Genomic DNA, 12802 nt, shown 5'->3' with positions numbered 1-12802 from the left:
ACGTTGCCTTGATTTACGCCGCAAAATCGCACATCCCTTCCTCCCCATACCGTACTACCTTATACCTTGGCATGTGCAACACTGCATCTTGATTACCTATCGGTCCATCAGTAAACAACCCCTCTATTTCTATTCTGGTGCCCATTTCCTCCCTCCAGGTCCTCCAAACCATCCCACTTTCTTGATCAGATCTTCCCACCCCGCCCCGCCGAGAATTCACCGCCGACTTCAACAACCGCCTTTTTTTTCCTCGTTTGCTCATTCCCACCCCGCCACTCTTGAAATCTTCAACATCACTTGGACGGAGCTACGACCGAGCCAAGAAACCTTATCTTGTTACAGCAACCACCGCGACAGCCCCGAAACGATATCGAATCCCGCCCACCATGCCCGGCTCTGTAAATCCCACCACCCCGACAGAACCCTCGTCGCCGAGGCACTCCCCGCGCATCGAGCTCCCAGAAGAAGACGCCAGCGCCTCCCCGCGGACAGACGGCCAGACCAGCCCAGGCCTCAGGAATAGCAAAGGATGGGACGGCAAGCTCAGGGTTCAGCGTACCGCCGTCCTCGCCAACCCCGAGGTCCTCTCCGATCCGGAATCCGATGACGAGAACGTCCTTCCGGGCGAAGAACTACCCGCTGACGAAGGCAAGTCTTCCTCACCTGGCGCGCTCTTCCTGCGCTGGGCTACAAGCGCGAGACGAGGCGTGTTGCATGGAAAACTAACACGCCCAACCCCATCCCACAGATCTACTCGACGGCGAAGACCCAGAAACAGACGAACTCATCGTCTCTCACGCCCGCGTCTCCTCCATACCCGCCCTCCGCCTCGAACGCTTCCAAAAGGTGGTCCGCCTCTGCCTCCGCCAGAACTCGATCCAGTCCATCGACGGCCTCGCCGCCCTCGCGCCCACCCTCGAGGACCTCGACTTTTACGACAACCTCATCTCCCACATCCGCGGCCTCGACGACCTCGTCAACCTCACCTCCCTCGACCTCAGCTTCAACAAGATCAAGCACATCAAGCGCGTCAACCACCTGACCAAGCTCAAGGAGCTATTCCTCGTCGCCAACAAGATCTCCACAATCGAAAACCTCGAAGGGCTCGATGACCTCACCTCGCTCGAGCTCGGCTCCAACCGCATCCGCGTCCTTCAGAACCTCGACTCCCTGAAGAAACTCGAGGAGCTCTGGGTCGCCAAGAACAAAATCACCGAGCTCACGGGGCTAGGCGGACTCTCTAACCTGCGCCTCCTCAGCATCCAATCCAACCGCATTCGCGACCTGGCGCCCTTGGCTGAGGTGCCCGGCCTTGAGGAACTCTACATCTCTCACAACGCCCTCACCTCCCTCGCCGGTATCGAAAAGAGCGAGAAGCTGCGCGTACTCGACATCTCCAACAACGCCGTTGCGAGCGTTAAGGGCCTCGCGCCACTCAAGAACCTCCAGGAGCTCTGGGCCAGCTATAATCAGATTGGCGACTTCAACGAGGTCGAGAAGGAGCTCAAGGACAAGGAACACCTCACGACGGTCTACTTTGAGGGCAACCCGCTACAGCTTAGAGGACCTGCGGTGTATCGCAATAAAGTCCGTCTGGCGTTGCCCCAACTATCCCAGATCGATGCAAGTGAGTACATCAGGAGAAAAACCCTATTACTGTGAAAAACTACTTGCTGACAAATCGCTCCAGCCTTTGTCAAAACATCATGATTTTCAGGCACAGCGTTCTAGCATGAGACTTACGAGGCTGGCGTGGCGTTACAAAGGCGTTTGATTACAAGATCTGGGTGCGAGGGCAGACATCAATGGACATATAAGGGCCTTTCTTCACCACACGAGGTATTTCTCGGCACACACATGCACGGTCACACATACTCAGCTACGCTGTTTGGCGAGCATGAGTACATGTTGACAGGTATGATGTATTCTTCAATGGGCGGGCGGCTTTTTCTGACTTTGGGCGTGTAAACGCTGCATGTCACGGGCGAGCGGGATTTCCAACCTGGCTTCGTCATGGCTTTCGTTGTATTTTAGCGGCAGATCATAGTCTTGCCGGGGGAGAGGGTATCTAGATACAATCGACGTACGTCGTACGTGGTTTGACACATGTCGGACAGATTTCCCACGCACACCGCCAGTTGCAGGCTACCAAATGGCCGCTCTCTGAGGAGTGGTATGGGTAGTTATGAAGTGCGATAAATCAGGTAAAATGGATAGGATGTAAAACTCAATCCACTTAACCAAAGATCCAAAGCTTCTCAGTGGGGAAGTACTATCATGTCTTGTTAGCTGACAATCATAACAAGAGGGTCAACAGATGAGGGTAAACTCACGTTTGCGGGCTGGTTGAAGCGAGTCTTCCTGTCAAGGGAGCTGATCTTGTCGATCTCAGACTGCTCGAGGTCGAAGTCGGTGACAGACAGGTTCTGGGCAAGGACGTGCTTGCGGCTGGTCTTGGGGATGACAGCAAGACCACGCTGGGTAGCCCAGCGGAGAAGGACCTGGGAAGGCTCCTTGTTGTGCTTCTTGGCAATGGCCGTGACGGTTGGCTCCTCAAAGAGAGGGACAAAGTCGGTAGCGTGCTCCATGTTGAACTCCTTGAAGGAAGCAGGGCCGAAGGAAGAGTAGGCGGTGACGGCGATGCCCTCGTTGGCAGCCAGCTTGATCAGATCAGGCTGGACCAGGTAGGGGTGGTGCTCGATCTGCAGGGTAGCAGGAGGGATCTTGGCGTAGCGGAGGAGGTCGTAGAGGAGCTGGCCCTGGAAGTTGGACACACCGATGCTCTTGGAGAGCTTGTTCTCAACGAGGCTCTCCATGGCAGTCCAGGTCTCCTGGATGGAGGCCTTGGAGGGGCGGATCTCGGACTTGCCATCGTAGTGCCAGCCGGGAGGGTATCTGACGGAGGGGTCGACGTACTCGAGGGCGACGGGGAAGTGGATGAGGTAGAGGTCGAAGTAGTCGACGCCCCAGTCGGCGAGCTGCTTCTTGACGATGGGCTCTACGCGCTCGCCATCGTGGAAGGTGTTCCAGAGCTTGGAGACGATGAAGAGCTCCTCACGCTTGACGAGACCCTCCTTGATGGCGCGGGCAACACCCTGGCCACACTCAACCTCATTGCCGTAATCTGGACAATTGACAACGTTAGTTACGTGTTATTCCCATAGCACAGTTGAACGTCATGGCGAATCAAAGTGTGTCTGATTTGAGTTGTCCATGTGTGATGGATTCGGGGAATGCGGGAGCGTAGCCCCGAGTGTAAGTGGATGGCATTGGTGAGGGTAGTGAGGGGAGTGACAAGTGACAGGGCAGGTCGGGGGGAGGGGTGCGAATCCCGGATGAAGTGCAGGGGTGGCTGCGGAGAGCTTTCCGGGTGAAGTTGTAGCGCATGGGGAAAATCCCCATCGGTGCTCTGCAGAAATTCGCACCGATCATCCATGGTGGGGTTTAGGAGGGGTAATAGTTGGCTTCTCAGGAAGAAATTATGGAGGGGGGAGAAACGCAGCAGACCACCAACACCAGCATCAATGGCAGCGCGCAACGCGTTTTTCTGCAAGAGAAACCTGTCCAATTGCTTCCTGGTTGCCACGCAGTTGCCGCCTGTCACTGAAGCTGGGTTCGTTGCGCCGCAGAATGCTTCCTCCTGCTCTCGCTCTCACCACACCATTGACAGTATATGCTCGTGCTTGTGGGCTGTTCACTTACCGCAGGCGCCGTCAAACAGACGGTATCCGGCCTTGATGGCCTCGTAGACGGTGTCGGCGGCAATGTCGTTGTCAACCTTCCACAGACCGAAGCCCACTTGGGGCATGTCAAAGCCGCTGTTCAGCTTGATGTTGGGGACGGCCATGATGAATGGTAGCTGTCGTTGTTCTGGGAAGTAGGTTCGAGAGTATAAGATCAACGAAGCGTGGCAGAACTTGAGAGAGAGAAGAGGAGAGGGAGAGAAGGAAAACACAGACAGCACTCAGGGTCGGGAAGAGGGACGATGTACGTATTTATAACCATGGCACCAACGTCAGGTGCTCTGATACGCGGTTGCCAGGCAATGTAGAGTATTCGTCTGGCCCGGAAGGCAAGCTTGCTGAGTCCTCGGGCAAGTAGACCAGTTGCAACTTCCTGACTTTCCCGTTGCCCGCGTCGATAACCTCCACCTGTCCCCGGCCGGCTGCATGCTTCCAGACAACCCATGGTGCCGTCACCATACATATTTGCGGCGATATCTAGGGCTCAAGAGGCTGGCGGGGTGAAAAGGGACCGATAGGATAAAAAGTGACACACAGATCGCCTTCCCCAAAACCAACCAAACCAGCTAGGGGGCCCCCGCCGGAGGATAGAAAGCTAGCTGGTCGTTCCGAGCCCGTGACACGTCGACATTGGACGATGTGAAATATCCATAAGTGTAGTGGCCGGGTAATGTTACGGGCAGGAAGAGGCACCTCAGACGGAGAGGCGCGCGTGGATAAGCCGGCCGGGCTTCATGTGGAGATGGGGGGTGGGTGGTTGCTGGCTCACTGCTACAGAATGACACGCGCCCATTTGTGCGTTTAAATCAGCCTGTGAGGACTTGAGCTACGGTCGACCCAGGAGACTTCCATTGGGGTAAATTGGAGTTCAAGCTTCCCGCTGCTGGCTGTCAAGGTCAGGGTCCCAGTTTGCAAAGTTTCGCGGGATGGAAGCCAATATGCATGGGAATTGTGATTTTGGCAGCCCTTCCTTTGGGTTGGTTGGTCCCAGGGCGGCTTTCCTGCCCTGCCACTGGTTCCCTTTGACTCTACCTACTAAGAATCCGCGGCCAGCTGACGCTGTGCCTCCCTGTCACTCATGTTGGTACAGGAATGCCGTATTGTGACAGATTTCCCGCAAGTGTCACTGCCCCCTCAGGTGCGCCTGTATTCTGAACGAAAGGAGCTGCTTATTCTTCTCCTTGGTTACCGTTTTCTCTTTCCATCGCAAGCGTAAGTGTCCGCCTGTTCCTGGCCTGGACCTTCTCAACGAGCATCGCTGTTTACCTACCTCAAGGGCCCGCACGAGGTGCTATTGTGGAGAATCGATTTCGCCGAGACCCGTTTTATTTTGTATTTAGCCTGAATGCTGTTCGGCGCGGCTAATTGGTTTCTCTTCTTCCATCGTCAACAGCTTGCTGGACTTCTATCCGCAGAACTTCACCAGCAGACCTTCACCCGCTGAGCCCGGCAGAGAAAACGTCTCTGTGCTCCCGAGTTCCGATTGATCAACGCTACTGAATACCACACAGCGCCTTGTACAAGCCGTCGTTTCCTCAATTGCTAACCACACCAATCACACATCTTCTTGGACGCCACTCAGATGCCAGATCTCTGGGTTGCACGGTGGCTGGAGTCAGATAACACTAGGTACTTCACTACCTACCTACTTCACACCAGCCTCGATCCGAATCTTCACGCGGAATGTCGCACATCCCGTCACCTCATTCAGTGCACCCTCGGCCCATTTGCCGGAGCGCCTCGTATCCACGTGGGTGGGCGCGTGGGGTCATTCCGGACCTGAGACCCTCTGCACCTCACTTCATCCGGGTGGATCCCACCATGAGATGAATCTGAGCCTCATCCCGCTGCTTTCTTATTGACAAAACTGCATTTGCACCCGAAGTGACCGGACTGAAAGCCTCACAATTACTTGCCCTCGGCTTCAACTGTGTGCCTCCTGAAAATTTGTCGATATTGTGACGAGAATAAACCAGGACCTTTATAGTGGCCTTTGTCTCGTGGCCTCGATCGAGTGCCTGCGTTCAAATTGTTCGCTGACTTGAGAAGACTGACAAAGCGGTGTTGTTCGTTCTGCTAATGAAACGCTTTTACGCCAGCGAAGACACAATTAACTCAGAGCTTTCAAATACTTTCATTCAAGTGGCAGGGCATGTAAAGGCATTGACTGCTACAAAGAATGGCGCACTCTCAAAGCCATCGCAAGTATGCGGTACACATTGTTCTCGAAGACAACCACTGGATTACCTTGTTTCTTGCCTGCATATCAGTCCTCTATTAAACGAATGATGAAGAAACATTCGAAGGAAAACACATACATATAATATAATTGACTGTCACTGGCATTTGAATTAGAAAAAAATAGAGACATAGTCATCAAACACATCAGCATCATCACTCACACTTCCAATTTCACAACATCGAAGCAAACGGGCAGGTACCATCGCGCAACTATATTCTATCAAGTATCATCAGCATGTCACAGAATTCTACTCATCAGGTCCAGGTAGCCATGAACAATAACGGCCCTGACCTGGCCGCGCAGCAGGCTCTGAGTCAAGCGTGGGTAGAGAAGCAAAGGAGAATAAAGTTGGTGAACAGGATCACAGCGAGAATGGGTGCCGAGAGGGGTGAGCAATATCTGCAGTACGACATGAACGGCAACGTCCGTCCTTATCGTCACGGTTTCCCGACCCCACCCCCTTCCGACCCAAGGATCCATGGACCCAGTGTGAGGTACGCTTCCCGTTACTTCGACTCGACCCATCTAGATGAGGCCCAAGCCAAGTACGGGGGTCAAAAGCATCCCAAGGGTTACAATATCCGTCTAAAACGTATTTTGGGAGCAGGGGGCTACGGATTCGCAGCTCACATCGTACACAAGGACCCCAAAACGGGCTTCAATACTGACTGCGTGATCAAGATTGAAAAGTCTCGTCACCACAACAAGTCGGCGCTGAAACGAGAGGAGAAGGCTCTCTGGGTGAGTACTCCGCCGCTCTGGATGGTGTAGTCTTTTGAGTATCTTCCTAACGTGTTATAGAAATTCGTAGGCGCACAACATATCCTGCAGATATCGGACATCACTCGAGAAATCCAAGCAAAAAGGGCTGCTGACCTGACTGCGCACCAGAATAGCCACCCCCCTCCCCCAGCTGGGGCCAAGTTGCCCGACCCAGAGATCCAAGACAAGAACTGGACTCTCAAGGACTTTGAAAAACAACCCATTCGCAACTTTGTCATTCTCGAGAACGCCAATCTCGGTGACCTAGGCTTGTGGATCAGCAAGTCTAGCCGTCTTGGAAAGCGTTGGCCTCAGAGAGCCATCTGGATGCTCTTCCAAAGTCGTAAGTCTATGAAATATCCTGCCTGATGACCTTTAGATAGTGTTACTGATTTCGCCTTGACAGTCGCCCTCGGTCTGGTTGGTATGGGTTACCCTCTGAGGGAACATTACGAAGCTTCGCACCCAGATTGGGAGTATCAGAAGCCAATTGACGAGGAATTCCCCGATGACCCAAAAGTCGAACTCCAGGAAACCGTGCACTTCGATCTTGACCCCAGAAATGGTAAGTCTATTGAGAACTCTGACTTTCGGGAACAAGGTACTAACTTGCGCAGTTCTTTTGGCGAATAGATCCATGTTTCACGGCAACTTCCCGACTTTCAAGGTATATATAACCTCTCACTCATTTTCAAGAAGGTCGTACTAACAGTTTTCAGATTGCCGACTTCGGATTGACCGAGTTTTTCAGCGAGTATGAGAATGACCCCGAACACTTCAAGTAAGTTAATGCTCAAAGGACTGCTATGAGCTTTACGTAACTAACTTTTCTTCTTCTACCAACAGTAAGGAGTTTTTCTTGCACTGTCGTTGCAGAGGAAAGCCCGTTTACTACGCACCCGTAAGTCACCGGTCACGTTGCGTGAATTACAATCGCTTTTACTAATATACACTATCTAGGAACAATTTACCAGCGAGTGGGAGCAGGTGAATGACATTATCGACGACGATGGCATCAACCACTTCGTGGCTGACGATGGAACGAAGCCGCCAGTTGCTGGCAACTACGGGATGCATACAAACATCTTCCAGGTGGGCATCATTGTAAGTTGACCATTCTGGGCTCCATTTTACCGTGTTATCTGAGACTAACAAGCTTGAACAGATCTGGTGCGCCATTACTCTCTGCTCATTCCAACAGGCTGCCATTCGTGTCCCTTACAGAGACGCTTGGGGACGAGATATCACCACCTACGGAGGCGCCCTGCAGAGTGCACAGTTCAACGACATTGATCCTGCACTCAAAGATCTGGTACAGAAATGCATGGCCCATAATCCCTCTGATCGCCCGGATCTGAGAGAGCTGGTTGCCACGATCAACAATCGTCTCGCCAGGAATGACCTGGAGTCGGAAGATGCTCTGGCCGCGTGGTCCCGTGACTTCTTCACAACCCCTCGTGTTCCCGGTGACGAACCCCCTCGGGTCAAGCGTGAACGCGAGGACGAAGGGGATGACGCGCAAGGCGATGCTGGAAGGGGCGCATCCCGGCGTGCCGTCGACGATGGCAATGGCCACCCCGTTGCACTGGAAGTTCAGAGGGTGCAAGCAAGGCAACAGGGAGTCGCTGATGAGCCGCTGCTCCTCGACGTCTTCCAGCCACCGGTACAGCCTCAGCCTGTACAGGGAAACAATCTTCTCGGGCAATCATCTAACAACGGCCCCGTCGTCGCCCCTGGCTATCCGGCCCTGTCTCCAATGCCCATGATCAGGGAGGAACCTGCAGCGGCCGCACCTGTATTCGTCGGCCTCAACAACCAGTACAACCAACCTGCCGCCGTCAACCCACCCGGCGGCTTCGACGCGAGAGCTCAGGGGGCACCGCAGGCGCAGTGGCAACCGCAGATGCCAGTCATGCAGCAGCCCAACAATATGAACAACAACTACATGTTCAACTATGCCGTGCCGAATCCCATGGTACAGAATCCCGATTTGGGAGCTCAAGAAGGTCTAGCGGCATACCGTCAGGCCCAGGCAATTCGGGGCGCGGGACAGATTCCGTGGAACGCGTATGCCCCGCCAGGTGAGCCCTTTCTTCATCAGCCAGTGCCAAATGTTCACCCCCCTCCGCCTGAAGCTATACAGCATCAATTCGCGCCGCCTGATGATCCTAACCCATACGCCCAAGTCTGGCGATTCAACTCTGTCCACCAAGGGCCTGCCGATCCTGAACCATATGCTCAAGTTGGGCGACTGGGTCTCACGCGGCAAGAGCAGCAGGCGCGGCAAGAGTGGCAGCAACAGTGGCGACAGCGGCAGCAACAGCAAGAGCGACAGTGGCAGCTAGAGGAACAGCAACGGCAGCAGAGACGACAGCAGAGACAACAGCAGAATCAGTACATGCAGGACCCTGGCCCTTCTAGGCAGCCTCAAATGCAGATGCAGGCTCTTCTCCAGGATGCTCAGCAACACAATATCGGAGGTAACGAGATGGATATCTTTGAAGAGTTTATCAATGACCCCGATGCCATGGAGCAGTGAGCTTGTGAGTCAAAGTCATTTAGCTTTGTCATTTCTCCCGCCTTTTGTAAAGAACTGTAACGGATCTAGCATAGCGAATGGCGCGTGGTTTGAATGAAGATAGAGACGGCCGGTGCCGTCTTTGGTCTATAGATAGGTACATGCATTTTTCAAAGAAGAGTCGGGATTGAATAATGGTATATAAAGAATGTTCACGAGGTGAACCGTTGGCTTGTATGTTGTTAGATTCACACTTGCTTTTGGGGCTCTTGGCTTTGCTTGAAGCAGGCGTCTGGTGTTAGATAATTTACATGAACAAGATGATAGAAATGTGTATGCTATATTAAAAAGCAAGAGAGTTATTGCAACAAGATTACATCTCGTGAGTCCTCGGGATTATCTCATAATAAGGCTCTGTGGGTGTTTGATGACCCGAGCCATCGCCATCACCATGAAACCATGCAGACCCTAACTTTATACTAAGCTCTATATACTTTGGCTGGTTCATAGCAACGGGTGAGAAGACAACTTGCTCAGCGATCTTCTGGCACTTCAACCACCGGCAGTCACCTCTCGGGATCTCTTATGTCTTCTCCCACTTGTCGCCTTTCTTTGCGCACTAGATACACCGATTACATCCAGTCAGGGTGTAGCGACAGTCCAACAAAGGGAACTCATCATCGAGGGATCGGCTGGCCTCTCTGTCGTTACACCCAGTCCGAATGCAACATATATGCGGGAACTGAGCAGGGAAGTCGAGGATCTCAGGACCAGGGATAATCTGGGAGTTCTGGGTGTCATCGGCAGGCTCTCCCTCAGAGCTCGAAACAGAATCGTCAGTGGGTCGAAGTGGTTGACCTAGTTGAGCTGTCGGAAGGGTTCACGTCGAGAGGGTCACTAATCGCGATTGGCTAGCAATTCACCTCGGTACAAATGCTCACTTAAGTTCAGCTATCCGCTTCTTTTAGTAACGTTGTGTCGTTGACGTATTCGTCAACGGATACGGGGTTCGTGAAAGGAGCTGACGAATAGGGAGGTGAAAATTTAGAGATAAACGACGTGATGTCGAACGCTACCGTTATAGTCAGATGGGGTATGTATTGACAAGGCTCTCTTGCTCCCTCGGAGTACTACTGGGCGGACAGTCTTCGGCTTGTGGAAAGAGACTACTGTCTGGCTGCGATCCTGCACTCGTATTAAATAGGTTCCAATGACCCCTCCGGAGACATTTTTTACCGGAGCGCTCAAGACAGGAAGGGACTGAGGTCAATGCACATAGTATATAAATCGAGCTATCGGGCGACTCATTGTCCCAATGCATCGAGCTGTATTGTAGCAAGTGCAGCCGGGCCAGTTCTTCGATGGTCTTCGACGAGACTACACCTGCTGGTGGAATTCAGGCTTGCTGATGGAAGCTTCCTTCAAGCCAATGTGCTCGATTGTCTTTTGTACTTATAAAAGGGAACTTGAATACCGCATTCCGTGGCCTCGCTTGGTCCGTCACGTATTCGTGATGGGCGAAGCAGCCGACGAGCAGAGGCTAAGAATAAGGTGGTGAAGAGACTCTATGCGGACGTAAACGGTGGATGGATAGAAAACGCACACCCACGGGCTGCTTACACGCATAGTTTGATTAGTGAATTGTCATGCACGAATATGCCACAAACAGCTATCAGAATAACGTAGCAGAGGTCATGCTCCGGGTCAAGCTTTGGCGGCCTCTTTAGGCATAAATACGTTGATGAACTTTATACTAAACGTCTTTTGCTCAGTGCCTAGCCACACATCAAAGGACTCGCTAGACCAGATAACAAGGCCATGCCCGGGGGGGGGGGGGTTTGCCCCCTGGCTCAGGCTTTGACAACTTATCAAGGATTCAATACTCACGAGCTCGAGCTTTACCGAAAGCTTTCCCCATAGCCAGATGAAGGTACTTACGATTTTGGTACCATGACATCTCAGGGTTCGTCTTGCGCATCAGGCTTTGGCAACATCTTCAGTTCCAACACATCGACGGGCTCAGGGTGCGTTGTAGCATCAAGGCCAGTAGGCATGAATAAGACGAAAGTATGCGCGGTCTTTATATCACGGGACGATGAAAGAAGTTTTTACACAAAAGAGATGTATCTTCCAATATAGGGTATCTTTTCAAAAGTCTAGTCGTGATGCCTATGCCATCCAAAACTCCTCATGCTATGTACACCGCACCATCTCCAAAACCCAAACGCCGAAGCCCATATAACCCTCAATGCAAAAAGTACCGACTTTTCTTATGCCTGCCAATCTCTCCTCGTCTTCTGCTGCGAAGTCAAGTCGTAGTTGGCATATCTGCACTTACACTGCTCCCTCCCCGCCGCAATGGTGACAGCGTTGCCAGCTTTATCCTGGCACTCCGGACCCCCTTTCTTGACCTGCACGATCTCTACCTGGCCGGGCCACGGTTCCCACTTGACGTTTCCGTCAGTGCTAGTCACGTTGACCCCAGACGCAACAGTCCCGAGCGGCGTAGTCGTGTTGCGTCTCGTCCAGAGAGTTGCGCGGAAGGCCGTATCGGAGAAAGTGCAGGTCGCGGCGCGTCCGTCTTCGGTGATTGCCTCGGACGGAACCACGGTCTTGGGAAGGGAAAAGTTGAAGACGAGACGCTCGTTGAGTGTGTTTCCTTCGAGCAGTACCATTGTCTGGTTTGTGAACTGCGGGGCAAACGGGTTGGAGGAGGATGAGACCTGGTAGGTGTACGAGTTCTTCGGGGAGATTGTCCAGAAGAAGGATGCGAGAGAGTCGTTTGCGGATTGTGAGTAGTTTTGGTATGGGTAGCAGCGCCACGTCGATGGGTTGGCGGTGCATCCAGTGTTGGACTCTAATAGAGCCGTATTGAAGGCGAATGAGCCAGATGGAAATAGGGTGGTTGAGTTGGTGGTGGTATCTGGCGTTGTTGAAGGGGATCTTGAGGAGTGTTAGTGGTGATGTAAGTGAGTTAGAGAGGAGGGAGGTTGCATACGAGCTGCGCATTCCAACAGTCAGACCAGCCGACAGACCAACAATCAAACCAATTCCAAGAATAAGGGCAACTATCATGCGGTATCTGTTGCCGCGGCGAGCGATCCAGGGCCCCGTCTTGGCCTTCTCCGCAGCCGACGATGGCCCTACAGGCGTAGTGATGGGAAGGAGCTGAGACTTGTCCTTGAGAGAATTCCTGGGAGAAAGCCTGGGTGTGGATGTGCCCGAGCTCGGACGGCTGCCATAGCTGCCTGCGCTGAGTAGGCTGCGCGTGCTCAGAGTGCTTAGAGTACTGTCGCGAGACGAGCTGCGAGAGTAGGCTGGGGGAGGATAGGACGGATGTGAGTTGATAGCTCGTGGTACTGGCGAGCGGCCGTAGTATTTCGGTTTCGTGCTGCGGCATGGCGGTGGTGGAGGGAGGGCAGCCATGTTTGGGTGTGTGACGGCAGGAAGTGAGTCGTCTTCGGCAATGACAGGCATGCGACCAACGGATGAGAATGCGGTACGGCTTGAGCCCGGCGAGAAGGGTGACTTGGGCAT

The 12802-nt window shown here is 53.1% G+C and overlaps 4 protein-coding genes across 4 annotated transcripts; 2 read left to right on the top strand and 2 right to left on the bottom strand.

The window, feature by feature from the left end:
• Positions 1-386: 386 nt before the first annotated feature.
• CPAR01_01194 (protein phosphatase 1 regulatory subunit SDS22) lies at positions 387-1662 on the top strand (the record flags this gene model as incomplete). Its single annotated transcript, XM_060485483.1, has 2 exons — positions 387-707; positions 847-1662. The coding sequence occupies 2 exons, from the start codon at positions 387-389 to the stop codon at positions 1660-1662; spliced, it is 1137 nt and encodes a 378-aa protein (XP_060356340.1).
• Positions 1663-2236: 574 nt separating this feature from the next.
• On the bottom strand, positions 2237-3847 carry CPAR01_01193 (aldo/keto reductase; the record flags this gene model as incomplete). Its single annotated transcript, XM_060485482.1, has 3 exons — positions 2237-2272; positions 2334-3124; positions 3703-3847. 3 exons carry the CDS (start codon positions 3845-3847, stop codon positions 2237-2239), a joined length of 972 nt encoding a protein of 323 aa, XP_060356339.1.
• A 2372-nt stretch (positions 3848-6219) lies between these two features.
• Positions 6220-9286, top strand: CPAR01_01192 (uncharacterized protein; the record flags this gene model as incomplete). Its single annotated transcript, XM_060485481.1, has 8 exons — positions 6220-6726; positions 6787-7090; positions 7154-7312; positions 7365-7414; positions 7467-7528; positions 7594-7648; positions 7708-7851; positions 7913-9286. 8 exons carry the CDS (start codon positions 6220-6222, stop codon positions 9284-9286), a joined length of 2655 nt encoding a protein of 884 aa, XP_060356338.1.
• A 2249-nt stretch (positions 9287-11535) lies between these two features.
• On the bottom strand, positions 11536-12802 carry CPAR01_01191 (uncharacterized protein; the record flags this gene model as incomplete). Its single annotated transcript, XM_060485480.1, has 2 exons — positions 11536-12208; positions 12264-12802. The coding sequence occupies 2 exons, from the start codon at positions 12800-12802 to the stop codon at positions 11536-11538; spliced, it is 1212 nt and encodes a 403-aa protein (XP_060356337.1).

Source organism: Colletotrichum paranaense, assembly GCF_030867605.1.
Source record: "Colletotrichum paranaense strain IMI 384185 chromosome Unknown Scaffold_1.1, whole genome shotgun sequence".
Lineage (NCBI taxonomy): Eukaryota > Fungi > Ascomycota > Sordariomycetes > Glomerellales > Glomerellaceae > Colletotrichum > Colletotrichum paranaense.
The sequence above is the reverse complement of the archived record's forward strand: the minus strand, read 5'-3'. Positions and strand labels throughout refer to the sequence as shown.